This window comes from Hydra vulgaris, chromosome 12 (genome assembly GCF_038396675.1).
Source record: "Hydra vulgaris chromosome 12, alternate assembly HydraT2T_AEP".
Lineage (NCBI taxonomy): Eukaryota > Metazoa > Cnidaria > Hydrozoa > Anthoathecata > Hydridae > Hydra > Hydra vulgaris.
In genome coordinates, this window is record NC_088931.1 from 79,733,309 (window position 1) to 79,745,028 (window position 11,720).

Genomic DNA, 11,720 nt, shown 5'->3' on the forward strand with positions numbered 1-11,720 from the left:
ATTTTTATATCACAAAAAGTTAAAAAAAAAAAAAAGATTTGTATGAAGTAAAATAATAAAACACAATAATAACAATGTAATTCTTAAGAAAAAATTTGTAAATCTTAAGAAAATTTTTTTTTTTTAAAATTATTTTTAACAGTTTTTAAAACAAAAAAATATAAAATAAATATATTCTAAAATAATTTTAACAAATAATAGATTTTAATAATAAAAAAAAGTTTCATTAAAAATAAAGATTAATAAATGTTAAATTAATAAATGTATCTAACTTGAGGGAGGAAATAAGAAACAAATATTAAAAAATAAATTTTTTCAATGATTGTTAACTTGAAACCCTGGTGATATACACATCATGTCAAAACTACTTGATATCAGACATTTTTCATTATTTCCATCAGATGCCTCTGTTTCAATATCTTCATAATCATCTTCATCATTGCTACTGTTTTGTGTTCTTCCGCTCCATTCCAAATATATTGGCTCTATAAAGCAAACTGATTTTGGGAGCAAATAAGGATCAAATGGAAAAAACATTTCCAACTGATTATCTGAAGAAGTATTGTTATTTCCAAAAGAAAAACTGGCTAAAGTATTTCTGTTATTTCGCTCAATAATACTATAGCAAAAAACAACCTCATAAAGTCGAGTTATTCTAGCAAAATAACTTACAACGGTTTCCATACAAAATTTCAATGGATTAAGTCTAGAGAAAATAATTCGACTAAAATTTAATGATTTTGCAAATTCTAAACCATTTGATGTTTCAAATATTGTTTTATAGTTATATATAAAAACGTAAAACAATGCTTGACATGCACTATAAAATGCACCATGTTTTTTAATTTCAGCAACAGCATGATTGCTATCTTGATGCTCTATATACCGAAGAATCCAATCACTTAGCTTTTTCATTTGTTCTCTTATTATCTTTTGATCAACAAATTTTGCTCTTGCTAAAAAACTTGCAATATAGCTAACAGAAGCTTGTCTGATTATTACTGCCTTGTTTGGGTTTTTCAAAATTGTCCAACAGCAGTCTAAAAACTCTTCATAAAAATGCTGAAATAAAAAAAGGTGTATCATTTAAAAATTATTTAAAATCATACTTTTTAAAACCATAATTTTTCTAACATTATAATTTGGTTCAATTTCTACATTATTCTATTTTAAACTATTAATAAATTTCTAAGTAATTAGGCATAATTACTTGAATATGTTCTTACCCTAAATTTAAATGGGTGAAAAAAAACACCAACAACAAAAATTGTTGATTTGAAAAGTACAAGTAAAAACTTAGTAAAACAAAAACAAACAGGTTTAATGTAGTGATAGAAAACATTGGAGAGATGTAAAAACATATCAACTTTACCATCATGGTCAAACTACCTTAACTTCCTCTAGCACAACCTATCAGATGCACTTACTATTCACAATCTGTCTATGAGTATCACTAATTTTCTTATAGAGTCACATTCTTTTGAAGGTTGTATGAGTCAGGAAAACATGATGGAAGAGAGTTTGGAAGGATTGAAATGTGGGGGAAAAAACTAGATAGAAGTTTTTAGAGAATGCAGGAACATAAACAATAAAAAGGATGCAGCATTGCTAAATTACAAGCCATTCAGCAAAATTGTCGCTGAATGAGCAAAGCGAGTTGCTGAATGACGAGCTAAGCAAGAATGAGTTTTGGTAGATGGAACTTAAGATTATAGGTTCTTTAAGCAGCAACCATGATATTATTTGTAGAAAATGGAAAGAGATGCAACCTTTTAACAATGGGAGAGAGGCCCAAGCTTGGCAGATAAAGCAGGTCCAACTTTGTGTATTATATTTTTGGACCTTATCAGGAAGAAAAAGAGTATATCTAGAAAAACCAGCCCAAATATGACAACAGTAATCGATACAAGGAAGAATAAGAGATTTGTAGAGTTAGTGAAATGAATCAGGAGCAAGATAATGACAAGCATGATAAAGAGAGGCAACCTTAGCAAATGTAATAGATAGGCAACCTTAACAAATTAATTGCAAATAACTTTGCAGTCGATTTTATATGGCTTCCATGAGAGATCAGTAGTCAATGATAATCCAAGAAGACATAAAGAAGAGGACTCAGTGAGATGGTTGCCATTCATTAATATAGAAGTGTTGACAATATTTTGATAGTTGTTTGCAGTAAATAACTGAGTTTTATTGGAGTTAAAATTCACAACCCAGTGCAAGCACCAAACTGGTACAGAAGTGAGATCAAGATTGGCTGACTGACTTTTTGTCAAGGCAGAAGTATAAAGTTGAGTCGTTAGCAAATAGAGCCACTTTAGATGTAAGACTGTCAGGAAGATCATTAACGTGGATAGAAACAAAACAGACCAAGGATAGAACCTTGAGGTACCCCAGAAGTTACTGGAAATGAAGAAAAGTATTAACCTTCGAGGATGACTTTGATAAAGCGGTTAGAAAGAAATGATTTAACAGTCTCAATAAGACTAATATGCTGAACTTTATCGCCTCCATCTAATGCATGATGGAATCTTTCAGCAATACCAGTTAGTAAATTAAGCATAAAAAAAAGATTGAAAAACTTTGTAACAATCAATAAATTGATTGTCTCAAAGTTTTTCAATCTTTTAAAATAGTTTTCAATAATTAGACTTTTATTGAAAACTATTTTAAAGCTTTATTAAAAACTATTTTAAATCAACTCCTTATTTTCGATAAGGAGTTGATTTCAAATAGCAACTCGTAGATAAAACTAAACCAGGTGATCACAAACAAAGTGATATTTAAAAATCATTGTAGCAGCATTAGTTTTACTCGTGAGGAAAGGGGGATAAGGCTACCACAGAGACACCCCCACCCCTCTCTTCATCTTGCCAAAAAAAAAAAGGTATCCCCAAATAAACTCTGTGTTATCACAGACTCTATAACTCCAAAACATGAATCTTGACGAAAAAGGCCACTGGGCAGAGAAACAAATTGAGTGTGATACTACCAGGGACATGGTGGGATCGAATTCAGAACTTCTCACTTATGAGGCAAGCACTTTTTTCTATACAAAGAAAATTGCAATTAAAAAGGGCTAATAATGGAAATAAGCATCGGCATTACCGCAATGGCGGTAAATTTTTTTTGGGAAAATGTGGTAAAACAGGTATTACGCATTTTTACGCTTTCTTATTACAGAAGACGGTAAAAATGCGTAAAATCTGTAAAAATGTATAAAAACAGTAAATTGCGTAAAAATGATAAAATTATGTAAAATCGGTAAAAATCGGTAAATCCGGTAATTTGTGATAAAAGTTAGTAAAAGTGGTGATTATTATGGTAAAATAGTGTAAAAAATTAATTTTTTTTATCAAATCAGATAGTTATTAGATAATTATTTACATTCTAAAATTAAACTAGCCTCCTATACAAGCTTGACAAAAGTCAAGAAAGACTAACAGTCTCAAAGTTCTAACTTCATTGATCTGATTAGTATACCAAAACCACTACCAAATCAAACCATCTAGAAAAAACTTTGTCTCTTTGGAATTATTTCACCAAGCTTGACAGAGAAGAGGATAACACCTCTGGTAGAAAATCAGGATTTGCTGAGTGCAATAAGCACAAAAAAGTGATTAAATCTCAAGGTAGCACCAGTGGAGTTAAAGCTCGCTTAAAGTAAGTGTTTTACTCTTACTATAATTAAGTATACTTTAAACCACTGATTTCAAAATATAACTGGATAGAGTATTCTATTGTTTTTTTTGAAAAAAAATTAAAGCCAAAATTCCCCTCCCAAGATCGCGGCGATCAAAGCTTTTAGCGGTGAATGATGTACATCTTATAAGACTTTACAGTAATATGAAAGAAAATAAATAAACAGAGTTTTGAAAGCAAAACAAGACAATAAAATAAATTTTAAAAAGTTTAAAGAAATGATATGATTAAAAAAAATTAGACAATTAAAGAAATTGTTAATTTAAGTATTAAAGTTCAAAATATTTGATATACTTTTTAAGTGAAATTTACGATTAAAAATTGCAGTATGCTAAAAGGTTGATAACATAACTGCATCGTAAGCGACAGTGGTGTCTACCTACAATTTTGACTAATTTTATATTTTCATAACACAACATGCAGTTGTGTTACTAACCTTCTAGCACAAGCATTGGGTAGTTAAGAACTAAAAGGTACATAAATTATATAACATGTGCTAATTATTTTAAATTTGAGATTTCTGCACAAGCTAACAAATGCTTTTTCTTTACTACTATTAAGCAAACTAAAACTAAAACTCGTACTTAGTTTTACTGAGAATTTGTTTTTTATTTTATTATATTTATTCTAAAAAACAAAAAACAGAAAGTTAATATACAACAAGTTATTGTAAGAATTTGTTTTGTTAAATAAAACATATTTATATTTTAAGTTTATATAAATATGTAATATTCTGTTATTTTTATGAAAAAAATCATATGCTAAACAAAAAAATAGATTTTTATTCGAAACTTATCAATATTTGAGCTAAAGATGTAAAACTTGATTATCATCAGTTTCATAATTTTCATATAGCCGTTCCTTATATCCGCCACCATCTTGGGAGGCCAAAACTGGCTTCAAAAAATTTTCCATATACGCTATCCAAGTACATTTTGAGATCAGTGATTTTAAACTCCAGTAACTTTGCCTAAATGCAGTAAAGTGCGCGAAAACCCAGAATTTCTGAGTAAAATGCAACATTTTTTGAATTACTCAAAATACACTAATGTGTCTTGTGGTTCATGTATTTGCTTTTTATGAGCTATTTACGCATCCTTTTAAACATTTAATTTCACTATTTTCTTTCAGATCCTGCAATCCACTATCTTTTTACCAGATGCAAAAAGTCGATTATGAAAATAAAGAGAAAAAAGTTCAAGAAAAGAGGAATGCTCAAGCAGAGGCTGATAAGTCCAGTACCATAAGAGGATATTTTGGTCCTATTAATAAAAACAAAAGGCTTGATAGCCTCCCACATGGTGCATCATCAAGTCATCAAACAAAAATGGACGACTTAAATGAAACCATAAAGTAACCTTCACAAAGTGCACAACAGTTGGAATTTGATACCATCCTAACCCTTGCACTAGTTCTCTCTAACCTCCCATTTTATGTTATTGAAACTGTTGGCTTCAAAATGCTGCTGAATTATCTTTGTCCACATGCCAATCTAAAAAGTTCATCCACCTTATCTAAATACAAGCTGCCAATGATTTATCGCAATCTAAGATGTGATGTAAAAATGCAAATTGAGAGAGACATCCCGCATTGCGAATTGGCAGCTTTCACTACAGATGGATAGATTGCAAGAAATGGTGATCCCTTTGTCTCCCTTACATTGCTTTATGTTTACTTTGAACTCAAAAACTTATTTATAAATTGCCAAAACTTTATTGGGAGACATACAGGCGTTTTGCTTGCACAAGGAAAAGACCACATGATTTCTCAATTTCCTTGAGGGAAGACCTTTACATAGTGGGTGTTACTGATACTGGAGCAAACATGAAAGCAATCACGGAAAGCAAAGAGATCAGTGATCATCTAACCTATGCCGATCATCTGCTCAACACTTGTTTATCAAAGGCTGTAGAAAAATCAGAAAGAATTAATGCTATAATTAAGAAATGTAAAGGACTTACTCAAAGGACCCACCAAATTTCATTGGACAGGGAGGACATCAAAATCATTCTGCCAATAGTAACAAGATGAAATTCTAACTTTATGATGTTCAAGTCAATCCTCAGATTGAAGGCTGGTTTACTGGTTGCTCTGGAAACTCTAAACAAACCAGATCTTCAAAGTTTGATTTCGGATGAGTTAGAGTTTAATAGTATTTACAACATTTTACCGTTTCTGGCAAATGTAAGTGATGCCCTGATTCTTGGTCTTCTGAAAAACAGGTGACTATGCATAAAGTTCAAAAAGACATTAAATATCCACTTTCTTTGCAAAAAACCATAAATGACGTTAAAGAGTGTGACCATCAAGTTGCAGAGTGCCTAGACAACTTCATGGAAGAATTTGAGAAAGGTTGACCTAATAATGGCGCTGGAGTCAAATACTATAATGTGGGTTCAATTCTGCACCCATAGAGGATATACACTCAAAAATATTGCAAAGAGTGAGGAAAGGAGGGAAGCCGCTATCAAGGAATTGGTTGACAATCACCCAACCACAATCCAGTTCTACGAGTCATTGGTTGATGATCATACTTCGCTAGAAACATCAGATTTTGACGAAACTATGGATCCAGTGAACTTTGAGTTTTTGAAAAACAGGAGGCAGGTTTCAGTGCAACACCCTTGGACTTCACAGTCAAACCAATAAAAGCTCAAGCCACCCTTGATGCTTGAATTTAAAAAGTATCAGACTATGGCCTTATCTGAAAGGGATGTGGATGCTTTGGAATGGGTGAAAGCAAAATAAAAATGAGTTACCTTTGCTAGCTGGTCTGGCTAGAATTTACTTGGCTAAACTTGTGACTTCTGCTTCATTAGAAAGAATGTTTTCAGAAGGAGGTAGGACGGTTACTGATTTTAGGCATAACGTAAAACCAGAAAACACTAGCATGTTAGTTTTTGTGAGTCAAAATTACCCATGGTTCCTTCTAACCTCAATGATTGGGAAAAAACTTGCGAAGAAGAGCCATATGAATTACCACATGTCACACTACCAACTAAGAAGACTTACCAACAGGGAAAAGAGCTTTTTCAGATGCACCTCTTTTTTTAGTTTCAAACTGAAACTAAAAAAAGAGGTGCATCTGAAAAGGCTCTCCAACTCTATCAGATACTCAAACTGGTCCTGAACCTAAAGAGCAACAACAGCTACAGTTAGATACTCAAGAGAGTCAAAGGACTCTAGCTCAACAAGATGGGTATGAAGGGACCCAAGGTAAAGACCAACCTCATAGTGTCTCTTTGTTTATTCCAATGACACTCCAGCAAAAACAAAGTAGAAGCAAAAAAGCTCGAAAATTGTCGAATCGGAAGGGGAATAAGAAAAAAAGTACAGAGCATCTGAGCTTGCAAATATTTTATTAGAGACAGATGATGAAATATCTGATGATTAATTTGTTATTAATAACTTGTTTGTTTAAACTGTAAATGTAAAATTTACTAATAGAAATACAAAAAGCAATTTAAAAAATCCTTGTTTAGTTTTTAGGTAACCAGCAAAAAAAGCGGTAAATTGTGATAAAAAGCAGTAAATTGTGATAAAAAGCGGTAAAAAGTGAAAAATGCGGTAAAAAGTGAAAAATGCGGTAAAAAGTGACAAATGTGGTAAATTTGCGTATTACGCATTTTTACGCAAAATTACCGCAGTAATTATGCAAATTTACGCAGATTTACGCATTTTACACTAATTTACATATTTTTACGCATTTTTATCGACAGTGTGGTAACGCTGATGCTTAGATGAAAATATCATTTTTGTTATGGGTATTATCTATCATTTGTTTTAGGCGATTCAAATAATAAATTTCAAAAAAAGTAATACTTTTTTTTTTGTGGGTGATTCATTTATTTCTTATTAAAATGAAATAATTATCAGTTGTATTTTGTCTAGCTCTATTTTGTGATGATAATTTTTTACTTTCTATTTAATCAATTTTAACAGTTAAAGCAAAAACTATAACATTGTTTTGACATCTAATGATATCAAACTTTTGAGATTATTAAACAATTTAGCAAAAATAAATAATTATTGATCGCTATATTTATTAATTGAACTTTAAAAAGAAATTTATCATTTAAGGTTATTATTTTAAATTCATTTTATTCAAAAAAAATTTCATTCATAAAAATTTAATTAACTTTTAACATTTAACTTTTAATTAATCAACAATTAGCATTTAATTGACTTATTTTGATTGCTATTTATGTTTAATCCGCCAATAAAAAATATTCATATTTTTTATTATTCTGTATTTTTGCTTATTCAGTAATACTTTTGCGCTTTTTTTTACTGTAAACTTGTTGTAAGATTTTTATGGTCTTAAAACTATTTTTATAACAATGATCAAAAATATTTAGTTGTTAACTTAAAAATTTTAACTATTTTTGAAGGTATTTAAATTTTTTATTAAGTTTACTTTTCAATTCTTGCTGATCAAATCTGATTGTCTAGAATGGATATTGCAAGATAAAAACATCACTTTTCAAATATAGACGATCATTGATCATTGATTGGCTTCCATTCCCAGTACTGCAACAACTATTGAAGTTGGGAGTTAACAGAAAGCAAAGAAGAGTGTTAAAGAGAAAGAAAACAATTGACAAAAAAATTAAAAAACTTTAAAAAGTATGATTCAGAAAAGCAAAAAGGTAAATATTGATGTTTGAAAAAATAAAAAAGTTAAATGAATAAAAGATCCTTGAATACAAAAGAACAGTTACAGTTAAAGTCATGCATAATTGAGCTTTTAATAAAATAAGTGATAATAGCTTACTTGAGCAACAACCATGGTATTAATTAAAGAAAAGAAAAAAGATACAACCTTATGACAAGGAGGTTAGAGCAATTTACAAAATATTTTTGGATCTTGTTTAAAAGAGAGAAGCTCTCATTAAAACAACCACCCAATTATGGCAACAGTAATCCATACAAAGACAAATGAGATAATTACAGATATGGAGAATAGAACCTCTACATTTATAATTTTCTAGAATTAGAAAAAACGAGAATGCCTCTTTTAACAACTGTCTCTTCTAAAAATCTCTTCTAACCAATCAAAAAGTGATTAATAAACTGTCAAAGAGTAAATTAAAAGATATATATTTAAATCCAGTAGTTAAAAAGGGGCAGGTAAAAATAATACTGATACAAGAATAATATATATTCTGATAAATTTACAACAAGTAATGGCAGTTGGATCAGTGAGGTAGAACCAATTAATTTCGTATGATGAGAGTTTTAGTCAACAATATTAGTAAAAAAATAAAAATGCTAAAATAAAAAAATCTAAGAATAAGAAATCATAAATAAATAAAAATAAATAAGATTGATTGTGGTGTTAATCAAAATAAAGACTTTAATAAATATTCAAAAGATTTGAAAACTGATTTTACAATATAGTAACATTAAATATTTAAACAAACCATAAATTACCTTGTTTAGACTAGCAAAATAAAAAATAATAAACTGTACATGTGAGCTCTGCTGTGTTTTTAAAATAACATTTTCAAAAACAAGCAATAAATCTTTTGAGAGTTCATTTGCTGTATCAAAAACTAATACTCCATCATTCAAGCAAGATGATTGAATAAAGGTGAACAAAATCATCATTAACTTATCCAACTTTAAAACTCTATCATTGCTTGGTTCATTTGAAGATTTTAAGTCATCATCTTCGAATTGCAATATATCTTCATTTTGATTTTCTAATGATGCCCTTGGTATTCTGACATCTATAGACAACATTTTTTCAATGATGAGAGATAGTATGGATAATCTTGTTTCCTTCATATATAGAGTCAATTGCAAAGCATTCAAAATATAATACTTAATAACAAATAAACTCTTCTCGATGTATGGAAAATTATTTGTAAATATTTCACTGATGTACTTCAAAGATATTGGAGCAAGAATTGAAATAGCTTTTAGAGCAGCATGTGCATAATCAAAAGTAATTTTAAGGTGTTCAAACTCTGCATCAAAAACTTCTGTTTTTGGAACCAATTGTTGAATTAAACGCTTAACACAAGATTTTAAATAGTAAGGCTTTGCAGATACTAATTCTGTCAAAAAACTTGAAAATAAACAAGCGAATTCGCTGTCATAATGATTCCAATCTAATTTTAAAAGAACACCTATCAAAGTTTCATGATCTTTACTAATATATGATACCATCTTTCTAAATTCAACTATGTATTCTTTAATGATATCGTTAGATATATTTTTGTTGAGAAGTGCCGCCAATAAAACATCATATTGCTTTCTATCACCAGTATTCAAACAAGATATTCCTTGAAGAACAACCTCTTTAACACAAAACTCATTCATTATTTAATAACATTAAATTTATTATTAAAACCAAATCAAACCAATTGAAATCAATTGAGCTAATCAATCCAAATCAGCTATTTTACACACAAACCCTAAAAACAAGAAATAGTTTATTATTATTAAACTAATTTTTTTAACAAACTCATATGGAATAAGCCTTTTTTTTGTGCATTATTTTTCATTTTTTTCTATATAAGTACAAAAATAATTGCTTTGACCTAATGAATAACATCTATAGTGATAACAACATCTATAGTGATAACAACATCTATAGTGATAACTACATCTATAGTACAGAAAATGTTTTAATTAATCTTTAATAAGCTTATTTTTATAAAATAAATTAAGCTCTTCTTTTGTAAATTTATATATTTAAGCTGTTTTATTGAAGAAATATCAAAAACTAAACAAGAACCTCAAATATTTAAACATTCACATTTATAAACTCATTAGCTAAAAAATGTAAAAAGTACTTCAAATGTAAAGATAAAAACTATAACCACTTTTCTTAATTTAAAAACTTAATTTATGTTAATTTATGTAGTAGTTAATAGTTAAAAAACTTCGAATTAAGTATAGAAACAACAAAAAAATCTAGGTTTCAATAAACAATACAAAATAAAAAGAATATATTTTTAGAACAAAAATACAAAGCATTAAACTTTATCACTATGGTTACTATGGTTTTGCATTGCAATCTGCATTTCTTGTTGTAACTTCATTAATGCCTCTTTTTTTTCTTCTTGCTTCTCTTGAATTTCTTTAATAGATTTATCATGCCTTGCTAATTCAGCTTGGATATAATCAATTCGTTTCTGAACATTTAATTTTGATTCTGATAAATCTTGTTTAATCAAAACTGGACCAACTAACTTGAACACATTTGCTTCTTCTTCAAGCAAGTCTAACTCATCTTTAACAATTTTATTTTCATTATACTGAATATCTAATTGTTGACGACCATTTAATAATTTCTGAAAATCTTTTTGTAACTTTTGAAAAATTTCAACTTCTTTCTGAAGATACTTTTGTGCTTTAGCATTTGCCATTATTTTATCTATATTAAAAACACATTCTATTCATAGACTTTAATATTACTCAATATTCAAGCACAAATTTTTACAAATAATGAAATAACAAAAATATTATTGAATAAATATGTTAATATATATATATATATATATATATATATATATATATATATATATATATATATATATATATATATATCTATATATATATAAGTGCGGCAGTGGTGTAGTGGTAGACCCCTCGCTTCATAAGTGAGAGGTTCCGAGTTTGACCACCCACCACATCCCTGCTAGTATCACACTCAACTTGATTCTCCGAGCAGCAGCCTAGTCCGTCAAGGTTCGTGTTTCAGAGTTATAGAGTTGATAGAAGGTTATAACCACAACTGAGCAGCCTCCTAGTCTGTAGTAGCCTTCACAGCCTTGGGGAGGTAAATTAACATTAAAAAAGAAAAAAAATATATATATATATATACAGGGCTCGAAAAAATTTTTTTTATTGAAAGACTTAAGTTTGCCGGACATGTCCGATAAATATTAAAGAAGTGCGATCTAACGCCATTCCTGAAAACGCATAAAATATTATTTTTTTATGCAATATGTTTTGACAACTGAAATGCACTGAAAATAAAAAGAAAATTTGAAAGATCTAACAGA

At 29.2% G+C, this 11,720-nt stretch overlaps 2 protein-coding genes across 2 annotated transcripts; both read right to left on the reverse strand.

Moving 5' to 3' along the window:
• Positions 1 to 298: 298 nt before the first annotated feature.
• On the reverse strand, positions 299 to 10,144 carry LOC100214238 (RNA polymerase I-specific transcription initiation factor RRN3). Its single transcript, XM_065814592.1, has 2 exons — positions 9,136 to 10,144; positions 299 to 1,062 (listed from the first exon to the last, which is right to left on the reverse strand). The coding sequence occupies exons 1-2, from the start codon at positions 10,027 to 10,029 to the stop codon at positions 316 to 318; spliced, it is 1,641 nt and encodes a 546-aa protein (XP_065670664.1). The 5' UTR covers positions 10,030 to 10,144; the 3' UTR covers positions 299 to 315.
• A 507-nt stretch (positions 10,145 to 10,651) lies between these two features.
• On the reverse strand, positions 10,652 to 11,125 carry LOC100201097 (prefoldin subunit 6). Its single transcript, XM_065814595.1, has one exon. It carries the CDS (start codon positions 11,079 to 11,081, stop codon positions 10,689 to 10,691), a length of 393 nt encoding a protein of 130 aa, XP_065670667.1. The 5' UTR covers positions 11,082 to 11,125; the 3' UTR covers positions 10,652 to 10,688.
• Between the last annotated feature and the right edge of the window lie 595 nt (positions 11,126 to 11,720).

Coding starts and splice junctions, on each gene's coding strand:
- LOC100214238 (XM_065814592.1), bottom strand. CDS start 10,029: ATGAATGAGTTTTGTGTTAAAGAGGTTGTTCTTCAAGGAATATCTTGT. Junction 1,063..9,135: donor ATTTTGCTAGTCTAAACAAG/GTAATTTATGGT, acceptor TTTTTATTTCAG/CATTTTTATGAAGAGTTTTT.
- LOC100201097 (XM_065814595.1), bottom strand. CDS start 11,081: ATGGCAAATGCTAAAGCACAAAAGTATCTTCAGAAAGAAGTTGAAATT.